Source organism: Pomacea canaliculata, linkage group LG5 (assembly GCF_003073045.1).
Source record: "Pomacea canaliculata isolate SZHN2017 linkage group LG5, ASM307304v1, whole genome shotgun sequence".
NCBI lineage: Eukaryota > Metazoa > Mollusca > Gastropoda > Architaenioglossa > Ampullariidae > Pomacea > Pomacea canaliculata.
Genome location: NC_037594.1, coordinates 10381962 through 10395526, shown reverse-complemented (window position 1 = coordinate 10395526; position 13565 = coordinate 10381962). Strand labels below are relative to the sequence as shown.

The 13565-nt window shown below is 41.1% G+C and overlaps 1 protein-coding gene across 2 annotated transcripts; it reads left to right on the top strand.

The window, feature by feature from the left end:
• The first annotated feature begins 1106 nt into the window (after window positions 1-1106).
• Window positions 1107-12492, top strand: LOC112564983. Of its 2 annotated transcripts, none has more exons than XM_025240186.1 (17): window positions 1107-1389; window positions 1718-1865; window positions 2041-2230; window positions 2635-2732; window positions 2937-3135; window positions 3960-4090; window positions 4345-4394; window positions 4898-4941; window positions 5360-5531; window positions 5717-5793; window positions 5985-6099; window positions 6501-6589; window positions 6951-8392; window positions 8688-8873; window positions 9071-9283; window positions 9585-9664; window positions 10240-12492. In XM_025240186.1, exons 2-17 carry the CDS (start codon window positions 1806-1808, stop codon window positions 10541-10543), a joined length of 3450 nt encoding a protein of 1149 aa, XP_025095971.1. In that variant the 5' UTR covers window positions 1107-1389; window positions 1718-1805; the 3' UTR covers window positions 10544-12492. The 2 variants fall into 2 exon arrangements, with proteins under 2 accessions (XP_025095971.1, XP_025095970.1); XM_025240185.1 differs by having other exon boundaries at window positions 5982-6099.
• Window positions 12493-13565: the final 1073 nt, after the last annotated feature.

Genomic DNA, 13565 nt, shown 5'->3' with positions numbered 1-13565 from the left:
AAAGAGCGATTGCTTTCTGATCCGTCCCTGCCGTTTTCGGAATTATTGTGCTGGTGCCGCGCGCTTTCTTTTGACAGCGACACGAGTTGGAATAATACAATATCCGGTTCCGGAGACAAAGGCGGGGCGCTGGCAAACAGCTCCTTCAGAGGGGTGGACTTGTGAGGGAGGGTGCAGGACGGGAATTAAAGAGCTCACATGATGGCTAACAGGGAGAGATGGGTGGAAGCTCCCACTCCATCCATCCCTTCTTATCCGTGCCACATTTTTTTCCCTACTCCGAATGACAAACAGACGGACGGATGAACCAAGGGACAGACGGATAATACATTGTAGAAATCACTAATAATTTCTGGCATTTTGGATTATTATTTGTGAGCTGTATTTCTTCGTGTGTTTTTTTCCAATGTTTTGGATTACTGTACAACGAGGTGAAATACTAATAAAATGTAGCAAAGTGAAATACTATCGAAAGAGCTGTGGACAGAGACACAAATTACAATAATGATAATCAAACACAAAGATGTTTTAGTATTTAAATGGTCTTCCTAACCAATCACATATTATCAAATATGTAATCATGACTTATTTGTATGGTAGTGCTAAAGGTCCTTCCCTAACCTAGGGAGTGAGGTGTCAGAGACCTCACTACTCTCGGGGTAAAGCGTTGTGCTCGTCTGCTCTCCCTCTCCTAGCTCGATATGGAGTCAGGTACTCCTTTTGGGCAGCTGGATCGACCGGAGGATTCTTCGGGTGTCGAACCGGCGCGGATCTGGGTCCAGAAGCCAGTCTAACCATAAACACACTGATATTCGCTTCGGGTTGCAAAAGATTCTTACACTAAGTTGTGTGTGTATAAACAAAACTATGAATTAAAATCCTTTTCAACAGGATAGTTCAGAATCGTTTACTATACTCTGTGATATGATCATGGTCATTATAGAGCTCTTGTCCGCCCAGATCCGCACTCTGCGGTAACCGAAGCAAAGACTCTGAAAACCTTAATATGTACTTTCTTTTGACCTATGTGTACTGATTTCCGGAATTTCCCGAAGGAAGCCTCCGAGCTGCGATTGGTGAATTTTTTTAATCTACTCATCATGGGACGCAGCTAAATCCTCCATTGCGACACCCGAGAAGCACAGGAACATAAAAAATGTTTACACGTGGGACATTTCACGGTCTTCAAGTTCACCTTTCTCTTGATGACTGATGCGCAATGTTCGTGTCACCAGTCCTGTTTGGCTTGTTACACCTTTGTGCTACTCCGAGGCTTCAAAAGGACCGAGACAACCGCTGCTACATCCTACTTGACCTATATCCTACTGGACCACCTCACCTGCTTTCGGTCATTCTCAATTGTTTCTAGACAAAAAACGGGACCTGAATGTGAGTACTTCGAAGATTGTTTTCTTAAAAGTTATCATTAGTTGAGCATTGATTCATTATCTTCATGGTTTCAACTATTCAGCTCCTGCTGGTCTAGGATGAGCGCCAACCGGCTAAAAAAAGCTTAGGTGAGACAGACCTAAAAATACATGAAGGTGTCTTGGGTTTTCCCGATAACTGTCAACAAGGCTGCAGTAATCTGTCGGCAACTTATTGTACACATGATGTCACACAATGCTGTGCATGCTACACACATTCAGTGGACACAGCATATTGTCCACGTGACGTCACACTTGCCATGCATGCTACACACATTTTCTGTCTGCAGCTTCTTGTGTACGTGACTGTGATGCTGGCTGGACGCATCTCCAGAACAAACCTGCCTCCCTGCTGCCTGGCCTGAAACACCGCGAAAAATGTCTCTTCAAAAATTGTTGTTTCTCCCTTTGCTCTTCATCTCGCAATTGACATATCATGTAAGTAAATTGCTTTCTCATTCTATGTGTGTGCGCGCGTGCATGCGTTCGAGGTCGGTCGTGCCTGTGTAAAATTTGCTCTCAGTTAACGAGCACACAGGCATGTGTGTCACTTTTCAGTCTTCATCTAGTTAGTCACAACCATCGCTGAATGTCGACTGTGGTATTATTGCAGACGGCAGGCGACTCATTGAGAAGACTTCATTCATCAAGCGGCCAGGCGTGCGGACATGGCTACTTCCTGTCGAGGCGCGGTGCATGCCGTGCATGCCCAAAGTGCCCGGAAGACGTGGAAGTGTCGGCGGAATGCGAGGACACTCAGGATAGCCTGTGCGTCAATCGGAGTGAAGGGTTCTTGAAGATAGGTACAGTGGGGGATCCATGCTGGGACTTCTTTCAGTGAATGAATGAGTGCGCGTGTGAATAAGTAGGCGAGTGAATGAGTGAGTGAAAAACCGTTTAGTCCGGTTCAAGAAAGAAATGCATATGACACAATACTTACTTCAACATTATACAGAAAAAAAAATGTGTGTGCACGCAGAAAATGTGTGATGAAAATCCCATCAAATTGTGTACACACACACACGCACACATGCATTTCTTTCTGTGGTATGTACTTAGTATGTCTTGTATCCTATACATTTCTTTGTCTAATAAATTACTGATAAGGTGATGCTAGTATTAGTTGTGAATACTAAGAGTGGTAGTAGCTGATGCTAGTAGCAGTAGTTGATTCAGGACCACAATGAAACGAGTAAATATTTTTCAGAATGTAAGGAGAAGCTGGCGTTGACTTTGGAGCCGCTGACATCAAAGCTGCTGAAAAGGACTAAACCCTATACTTCCCACTTCTGCCAGCATGTGCAGGTTCAAACTTATTTTGCCTCTGTCTTGCCTATTTGGATAATATCATAGACAGTAAAATTGTAAGGCTATATGCAGACGTTTTAACGGTCCTGGAACACATCATACAAAAGTAGTGTTTGTAAGTGTGCGTGTGTGTTTCCGTGCGCGCGATAAGGTCTCCTATATATATATTCGTTTATTCTTTTGTGTTTTGTGTGTCTCCAGATACACGTGCTTAAAATTGTGAATAAGCCTAACACTAAAGACAGAAGAAAAAAATGTTTTAAAAAGTCCAAGTGCCAAGAAAAGAATAAAAAAACGGCGTGGCAGCGGCGCCACCTTCACCGCCATTGCCAGCGTCGTTTGCGCATACCTCGGTGTGCATCGCCGTCAGAGTCCGACACCAGGGAGCTCTTCACTTTATGTAAGACAAGTTCATTCAGCCCGAAATATCAGTGTGTGTGTGTGTCAGCATTATATGCATCTCCTTTCAAATATTATATGTTTACCTGTGCAGTACCCCCAAATGAAGTAAATAAATCAACGCATGAATAAACGGACATATATATATATAGTGATGAGCTGTCACTATTTTTAGTTCTGACTACTGTGTGTCAGGGTCAGGGTCGCCGAAAGGCAGCTCGGGCCCTGGTGCAGGCGACCTTTCCGGGTCCCTTGCATTAATTATTAATTGTAATTGTGTCTTATTTCTGTATATAAAACACTATGCTTACAAGTTCTACAGCATCAATATCTACATTTCGTAGTGTAAGTATAGACAGCCACCGCTAGGAAGAGTGTACACAGCTAGGCTCTACAACACTGCAGGAGATGAATATGTGTGCACGTGAGTGGTCAGTAAGTAAATGAAGGAAAGGTAACTTTAAAAGATCAATTCGTACTCCTCCTATAGGAGAATGTGAACAGTGGAAGTGAAAAACTCGATGGATTAAAGAAACGAACATTTATGATTATGCAAGGTTTTATGTGTGATGTGACAGTCGTCACAGATTTCAGTACAATTATTAGAGGTAGCACTTACTCTAGTGGTGGTGAAGCCTACACTTTAAAGGGTTCTTTGAAATGTAACTTTATTAATTTTTTTCTAGTGATGCTCTTTCTTTTTATTCTTGCTTTTTAAAAAACCCGAAAAAAATACTTATCAAGCCCGGGCCCCTTCCACACCGGGGGCCCAGGTACACCAGCCCTCCCTCTCGTCAAGCCTGACAGTGCTTCATCTGTGAACAGCTTGCACTACAAAGAGAGGACAAGGACTGGTGCTCATTCATGTTCACAGTCGCCTTGAGCTCAATGCCTCGGAGTCCAGACAGCGGGCCGTCCAGAGGAAAATGGAGGCTGCACTCTGCTCACCACTGCAAGTACGAACCGTGAGATCTCAGTACTTGTGTTTATTGTGGTATGTTCTGTCTTTATACACGAACAAAGTAGACATAGATGCATCATCGTGTGATTGTGTACTATAGCATATCACACTATATCGGATGTTATATACATTACACGTATTGATGTGTGCGCTGTTTATGTACCAATGAGTTTGAAACATATTAACGACGAGTGAAATTTGCTTGCACTAACGCTTCTTTGCATTTGAATTTTTCTGTATTTTTAAAAGAGACACTGGAAAGAAAAAAAGATTCGTGATCGAACATCCAAGGAGAAAGGGTAAGGCTCTCATAAAATAGTTACTAATGTCAGAAAAATCCTTTTGAAAATACATCCGTGTAGACTTTTTGGAGAAAGCTCGAAGGAAACACAAAAACCCACCTGAATTCAATTTGGCGACTAGAATAAAATTCTAAAATGCAGAGCTCAAAGATATATAAGAAAAAGAGAATTAAAAACAGACGACTGAGATGTTCTCCACTATAGTTCCGGTTATTATAAGCTTTCGCGTTTTCTGTCCATATATGAGAAGATTCATAAGTTTCAGAGGCTACATTAATCCAACAGCCATTTGATAAGCATTGCAAGATAAATATGACCCGCTAATAAATACGAATAAGAAAGGCCTGATAGGTCGTTGCATTGTCTAAGAAAGTCATTGTGGAAGATATATATGGAGACAGACAAAAAAGGACGAAGAGAGAACTTCAATTCCTTAGTGACTATCTTAGACATATCTTATTAAAACTTAAGTTAACAAACTGAGCTTTTTCTGCTTTCAGAATACCTCAGATTTATTCTTCCGGCGGTGTTCTTCATTCACAAGGTTGGCTTAAACCTTAAAACTTAATCTTGGCAATTGTCCCTTCATTCATTGTTTATGGTCTTCCGTAACCGTGTGTACGTCTGACCAGTGGCGTAGGAACCGGAGGAGAAGGGGGAAAGGGGGCAGCCGCCCCTCAAAAAAGCTGCTGAGGAGGCTGACATCGCTCACTGTCAGCATAGAGTTGGCACCCAAAAGTCGAGCATCTTCCTACGCCACTGCATCTGACTTTACATCTTGATAAACTGGTTTGGGTATGGACTATCGCACACAGAAATTGCTAGCTAGCCTGTCATACAAATATAGACGAAAAGGCAATGTTTGTATATTTTTTACACTGTTTACATTGATAAGGCTTTTTCAAATACTTTCAACTTGTGCAAAGGCGCTAATTGTTATCACCTGTGATGGGTTCCCACAGCAACCAGCGAAACTCCAGCCGTAGTCTCGACAGAACCTGTGTCTGTAGCCTCGACTGAACTTCCATCTGTAACCTCGATAAACTACACTCCTGAAGTTACTCTTGTTTTACTATCTATTCGCGCGAAATCGCCCGTGAGACCATTGATGAAGGCGGCAAACTACTCCAAGAGGTATTCTGACAACCAAAAACTTGAAACAAATGTTACTTACATTATTCATCCAAATATCGCTTACATTGTGTGTGTGTGTGTGTGTATGTAAAAAATACATATTTTTAAGCAGTTATAGATGTAATTAAATGTAACTAAACATGGCGATAATGTTGACAATTTCCTGTTTCTATGTTATCTGAAAGGAATGGAAAAAACAACGAGAAAGCAGAGTACACACCACAGACTAATTCCGCCACTTTCCAGTCTGGGGTCGACTCGGGTAAGCTGAGATTTGTAAACGACGAGAAACAAGACAGATTCACTTATACTCACCATAGAACTATATCTGACAACTCCTGTTTTCAGTATCGACTTTCACTTTTTGTTTACTTTCGACATGATTATTGAAATGTTTTCGGACCTCGTAGTCGTAGTGCAAAATAAATAAATGTTCATGGCATATTCCAGAAGCAAGTGGACCTCCAGCTTCAGTGTCAACAGAAGCCGCTGCTAAAGTGAATTTGCCTGGTTATTTGACTACTACTGTGGTAAAGCGCTCCAGAGCTAAAGAGGCTTCAGGAGAAAGGTAGATGTACTGTGTACAGTCAAACCATTTAAATGTAAATTTAAATTTAAAAGTAACTACAACCACATAAAGTTTTAAAAGTTGTTCTCTTGACATCCAAGTAACAAATAGTTGTAAGATCTCTTAGTACCTCTATTAGCTAGTGTAGGATATAAATATTTCTGAGTATTGATGCAAGTGAACACTGTAAAGAACTATAAATATCTGTGACTATCAATGCAAATGAACACAATAAAGAACTATAAATATCTCTTCTTTCTAGAAAATTGCGTACAAATTGTCTGTAAGAACTATACCTCTGCTATCTTACTACAGAATCTTTTGTGAATATCAGTTATAAATAATACTAAAACAAAAGAATATTGAAAGGTCTCACAAACTTCTGTCATATCATGTCACAGGAACAACGAGGCAATTTCATTCGAAGAGGCAGGAATCGCAAGATCCGGAGAAAAGACAGATACAGGCTCTTCACTACCTATCGAATTAAGTGAGTCGACATTTGTAACTTATATCATCTACTCAGGTGTCACTGAGATGAAGCAGGCTATACTTTCTGTAAAAATACTGTAAAGATAACAGCCAGCCACACATGCAGATACGGAATGTAGAAAACGAGTATGTATGTATGTATGTGCATCTTATGTATGTATAATTATTGCCTTAAAAATGATGATGATTCGTTTAAAGTGTGCATCTTCCCAATACATACTAGGCTCAAGATAGAAATGGACAAAATGCTAACATCGGTGATGGTGTGGTAGTGGAGGAGGAGGGGGGAGTGATTCACAAAGACAATAAAATGCACGTGCGCTCTCTACATATTTACCATGTGTTTTGTTTTTCTTCAGGTATCTTCTTTATAACGCTGGTTATCCTGACAATAGCCGCCTTCCTTGTTCATTTTGCGAGAAGAAAAAGTCGTAAATGTTTTATGTCGAGTAGCTTACAAGTCTTTTCTCCCAACGTGGATCCTAGCGAAGACTCGTCAGAGAAAATCGAGAGAGGCACTAGAGGTACTATTGAAACGGAGCCATTGGCTGCCAAGGTACTAGCAACAAACTGGGAGGGCAATACAGAAGATAAGACAATCTTAGACACGCAGTCTTTGCCAGAATTGCCACAAGAACTGGAATTTCCTGTCTGTCGTGAGAATTTTTCAGGGGAAGAAAGACTCGGAATGGCCAGAAGGCGAGAAAAGGATGTCTTGAACCTACTTAACAGCGCTTCTGGTTATAGCAAATATTTTGGAAATATTAACAAAGGAACTGTAGAAAACGGCGGAAAATGGGATGAGGATATTATGGAAGATTATTGTCCGGACTCTGGTGTGTCCATAAGGCTGTCACCAAGTCGTCGTGCCTCGTCAGAAACTTCCAACACTTCATGGCAAGTGGACGACTCTCTCATGTCGGAATCTCTTGGCGGAAGTCCGAGGCAAAGTATCAGTTCCATGGAGTCCACTTCGACTGAAAGTTCGGTCCGGTTGCCGATTAGGCTCCCGCTAAGCGACGACTGGCTGAAGAAGGACATCGAGGTGGCGCCACTGAACCTGTTCCCAACCTACGCCTCTTCCGCCACCACGCAGACAGACAGCGTGAGCACGGTGCTGGAACCGGCGCCGATGTTCTGCACCCAATGGCATGCATGTCACACGTTTTCCAGCAGAGGGGGGACTCTTCAGATCCGCGACAGCGAGGCCAAACTGTCAGTACCCCCCAATGCCGTCAAGAAAGGCAGCTATCTAGATGTCAGAGCTGCCACTGCCACCGACCTGCCTTTCATTCACTATTCCCTGCAACTGCCGGAGAATGAGATCATCATGAGTCCGGTGGTGGAGTTCCAGGCAGATGAGTGTTTTCAGTTTGACAGGTGGGTGGACATTACGGTACCGCATTTTTTACCATCGTCGTGCATCGATGATGATGTCAAAGTGTATCACGTGGACAGGAACTCTGATGGCGGCTTCCGGTTATTGGTCCTGACCTCGGAGACGGTCTACGAGAAGATGAGTAAAAACAACACGGGATCCTTCCAGTCCCAGGATGGTGATGAAGCCGACGTGGATGATGGCTCCTTGGATGTGGGTTTCTTCAGGTTGCTGCCAAATGGTCAACTTCTGGTGAAGACCAAGGGCTTCTGTGGCTATTTCTGTACGGCCTGTAATGTCCAACATTCACAGCTTCACCTTTTCGCTTTCGGATCACACAAGTTCATCTCCCGCGACCAAAGAAATGTAAAGATTTTCCTTTATCTCTGGGACAAAAGGATCCAATTAAAAGATTTCCAGAGGGTACGTGTAGCGAATTTAGAGAAATCTTTGCTTCTGAAAATCTATTCTTAGCTTTTGGAATTTAGTTAGGAATAAAAGGAGAACTGAAGACGTATTCAAATGTAGAAGAAATTAGGTGATGATGGTGGTGGTGGTGATGTATCTTTATATTCACTGCTGTCACTAGGAAAGCTACAATTTGCAGTCGATCATACATATACCCATTTACATTGATCCCTTCTAGTTTAGAATGTCATCATCTCTTACCTTCATTGACTGACGCCTAAAATAGCTTTTGACTACTTGTATTGTGCAGGACTATTTGCCAGGTGACATACAGACACACAGCTGGTTAGCTCGGCAGACCCTCACCATTGTGGAAGACCCCGATTTCCTCAACTCTCTTGTCATCCTTCATTTCCACATCCACGACAGCTGTGCAAGCGACTGGCGACACGCACTTCGCAGGGATTCTCTGGACCCCATTTTTCCAGTCAAGCGGGTAATTTATTCCAGTAGAAGCACTATCGCACCAAAAACATCTCTCACACGAAGGCAAACCCACATGCCCAGAGATAATTCAACATCTGCACCCACACATAATTCAAAATTTACGTACAACTTTGCCATCTAAACACAGTAAAAATAATAATATTCACAATATACTATATTTTATAACATGAAGTTATAATCTTTCAGCAATTTGTTCTTGGAAAAGTTCTGCACTGGAAAACAGGAGCCCCACGTTGTGAAGAGTGGCTGATAGAGAACATCAACGGACGTGCCCCTGACGAGATATTTCAAGGGTATGTCGACGTTGTCAACATCACCCAGCGTCGGCTGTCGAGTGCCAGCGACATCATCAACAACGATAACAACGTCACTTTGTTCTTTGATGTCAAGTTGGAAGAGGTATTTACTAACTCACCTGACTGTTACTTCAGGCTGCCTCGTATGACGAGAAAATATTAAGTTCTAGATAAAATATTAAATATTAAGTTATTTAATGTGTAAATGTTGTGATAATTTTTACAATGATACACAATAATTCTAGCCTCAATGTATGCATCTAATTTTCTGAAGACTTGAAGAGATGGAATCCATGCCACAGTTATTGGACAAGCAAACTCTACATTCCCATTTCCTTACACACATACACTTCTCACTCTAGGTCAGAGTAATATTTGAAGCTGTATCAATGTATCGTTTGCAGAAACCTACACATTCGTGGAATCCAAGCATCTCTGCTGGTGAAAGTCATCTCACACAAAAGGTTTCCGATATACCTGAAAGGTATAAACATCTTCAAATCCTAACTATTCAGAAAGTTAAACAATTTTCCCCGACTTCTTTGGTTCAAAACTTGTCACTCTCGGTGACACCAAAAACAAAAACACACCAAAAAACTAACAATAGTTTCATACACGCACACACACACCCCAAATAAGTTTTCTTTTACCTGGTTGAAAATTATTGAAGATAGTAAAATTGTGTGTAATTTTTCTTCTTGTATGTTTTTTAAATCATTTTGAATTAATGAAATATCACAAACTCGTTACGACAAATTCTGTAACCTTTCTTTATACAGAAAATGTTTGTCTCTTCTTTTTCGATCGCATTTTTATAGTTATGAAACTATCTATATATACACACAGACAAAATATCTAATGCAGAGGTGTAAGATAATGAAAGTAATTTTTATTTGTTAAATTCATCGTAAATCTAAAAAAAATTCTCCCTACTTTTTTCAAATTAAAATTCATATAAGTTTTGAACAGTTCAAACGATTTTAAGAAATAAAGACCTTTTTTGTAGTGCTCATATAAAAATATTTTCAATATTAATCACTCATTCGTGTCATTTTTCAGAAAGCATCAAGGAACTCCTACTGGTGTTGCTCCTCGAGATGAAACAACGGCTCGCAGTCCCATTGCAGACTACAGCCTGGACTGTATTCGGGAAGAAGACCTGTTCGGCGACGGGCCAGCTTGTCAAAGTCCGGGGCTGAGTGGCCTGAAGATTGGTAGCAACTCAGACCTGGGCGTTTACCTGGAGCCTCCATCTTCACAATGTCCCTGGCGTCTTACACAGTCTTACCATGCTTCTTCCGAGCCGAGCAACAACAATTTTGTGGCAGAAGCAATCATAAAAACTGGAGCTGCATCGCCTTAACAGCATCACAGGCAAGTTGTACTCACAACGTGGGCGACTTCAACTGGACGTACAGCGAGAACAAGAGCAAGTTCCTCCATGGGAACGACTTCATAAACAATATTCGTGACAAGCCCATGGTCAGCAAGTTCTTCATCTAACTACAGCTTCCGTCACAGTCTTTTGTTTCCTGCCAAAACCAACTTGTTGGATGTGGTAGCAACGTGTCGAGGGAGCCAAATTGCCGAGTGGAACTCAGGGGAGCCTTTCATTGCGATCCACAGAGCAGACGAGAGAGCATCAGTCGCGGGCTACTGCCAGTCTGAGTAACACCAAGACGCTACCCAGGGGTAGGCAGCGACCGTGCTGGACAGGTGTACCCTGGAAGCGTGCCTACCCCATTGAAGTGCCTCGCTCTTCCTCGCCCTCAACACGGAGGACGATGTCTTTCAAGGGTTCCGCTTGTTTGATGCTCGTTATTACTGCGCCAGAGAAGATTCTACCTCTTGATACTTTTTCTAGCTGCACTCAGATCAAAGTAGGAACAAAAACAATAATAGTTAATGAAATCATCAGAAAATAGGGACAGCGAATTCTCGGGACAAAGTTATCATATGAGTGTTAGGAAGCTTGCTATATTACATCCCACCGGTTTTCGGTAGCATGTTAACAGCATCAATTACATGCTCATTTGAATATTTAGATGAACATTTTACACCACGAGAAAAATTGTATCTCGTACTTAAACTTATATTTTACAGGAACAGGTTGCATGGCGTGCTTAAATCGTAAACTTTCCCCACCGAGGAAGGGCTGTATGAAATAGGTTACTTGTGGACTGCGAGATCTGTGCACTTCCACTTCACCCTCGTGCAGGTTCTAACAGACAACTCGCCTTGCTCCGTGCCGGCAAAATATCAACTGCTATATTACACAATGGCGATTATATGGAGCAGTTTCAGGTGCACACTTTACACCACAAAGACAATGATTTGTGGCTCTTTCGTTCAGTAATATATCCGACAAGAATGTGTTCATCAGCATCGACTAGACAATCAAAAGATTTTTCTTATCATGTTCTGCATTTTTAATGTTTAAAGAAAGCATTGTTGAAGTGAACATGTGAACATGGATCCGTATCAGATCAGAACATCCTTCCTACCCTTGAAGTCACTTTCAAAATCATGTATATTTTGTACATCACTAGAACATTAGTTTGAGGCAGTGCTTGTTTCTATGCGTAAACGCGTGTTGCTGCTAAACAAAGAAACAAAAAACAAAGTTCAATGTTTAGTGTTGCAGCCACCCATCTAATTTACACATTTGTTATTGCCGCAGTCTACATATATTTATCAACTCGAATGAAACAAATTATCACAAATTGTTAAAGGCCAACTTAATTTTTAAAAGAGTTATCGTATATACCCCGTCGTGGTAGTCGGATTTCAAAAAGCTTGCAACTTAAAATACTTTTAAAAATATTTTTAGCTTCGCATTTGTGTTCAGATAACCTACACACACTTGAAACATATATCATCTTTTACCTCATTTTTCATAGTTTGAGCAGGATGAACTTTCTTTGCATTTGCTTTATGCATATTAGTGCATTTATTAATGTTTTACTGTCTTGCTGCTTTGTGTTTTCGAAGTTGTTGAAGGCATATTTTTACTCCTATTACGTTCATATTTTTAAAAAGCGTTTTATTGTTTTCTGCATTTGAGTGGCATGAAACCCATGACAGCATCAAGCAAAGGCTCACCACCCTTCACAAGTTTTTACGGGCTGTTTTAATACCGTTTTACCAGATTTAGTGTAATTACAAACTTCTTCCTATAAGGTATGCATATACAGTGGAACCTCGGTTAGCGAACGCCTCGGATAGCGAATTTTTCGGTTAACGAACAAAAATTTCGCTAAAAATTTGTCTCGGATAGCGAACAAAATTTCGGATAACGAACAAAAATTTCGTTAAAAATTTGTCTCCGATAGCGAACAAAATTTCGGATAACGAACAGCCACGTGAACCACACGTGACCGACCAGCATGTCATCATTCGCGCTCGAGACAGTTACGATCAGTCGTTCCTTACCTGTGCGCATCCTTCTTATTTAGTGATTGTTGTGCTTTATTTTAATAAGATAATCCTCAATCATGGCTCCAAAGAAGATTAAGAGCAATTAATAGTAGTGAGGTAATGACAAGGACGCGGCCAACAAATGAATTGAAAAAGGAAATGATTTCAAAGTATGAAGGTGGCATGCGTCTGTCGTAATGTGATGTCGTATTACCGAAGAGTTTTACAAAAAAAGGCAGAAGAAGCAGACACTGGACAAGTTTTTTTCTTCAACCTCAAAGCTACAGAAAAGGGAAGTCTCCCCCGATTTTATAATGTCACGTGCTCATGGAGAGGGGATTCAAAGCAGTAATTCCACTCCTTCCTCCCCACACCTGTTTCCAACCACGCCGTCAAAACGGCAAGTTTTCTGTTTAAATGCTTTCGTTAATGTTTTTATGTTTATTTAACTCCATTTATATTGTATTATAACTGTTCACATTAAAACAAATACCTATATATATACAGCCTGTAACTTTCAAATAGCGAGTCAACAGGGGCTGGGAACCAATTAAATCTATTTCCTTTATTTCTTATGGAAAAAATTGTTTCGGATAACGAACATTTCGGTTAACGAACAGCTTTCCAGAACGGATTAAGTTCGTTAACCGAGGTTCCACTGTATATATATTGACTTACACTGAGATAAATGGTAGAGGATCACGTGGTATAGTTTTGATAACTTTGTTAAAACACTCGTCGTCTGTATTGTTGGGCTGCTAGCATAATTTCAAATTTAGATGCACATTTAGTGACAGTACTCAACTGTACCAAGATTTGTTACATTCCCCCTCCCCAGTCTTAGTCATTGTTTTTATTCCCCGCAAGTTTAGCTAGCGTCTGGTAATGCCGCATAATCACATGACAAGAAACATGAATTGTCCGGAAACATGAAACATTGTTGAATGGAAAGTTTCAAATGGGTGCTC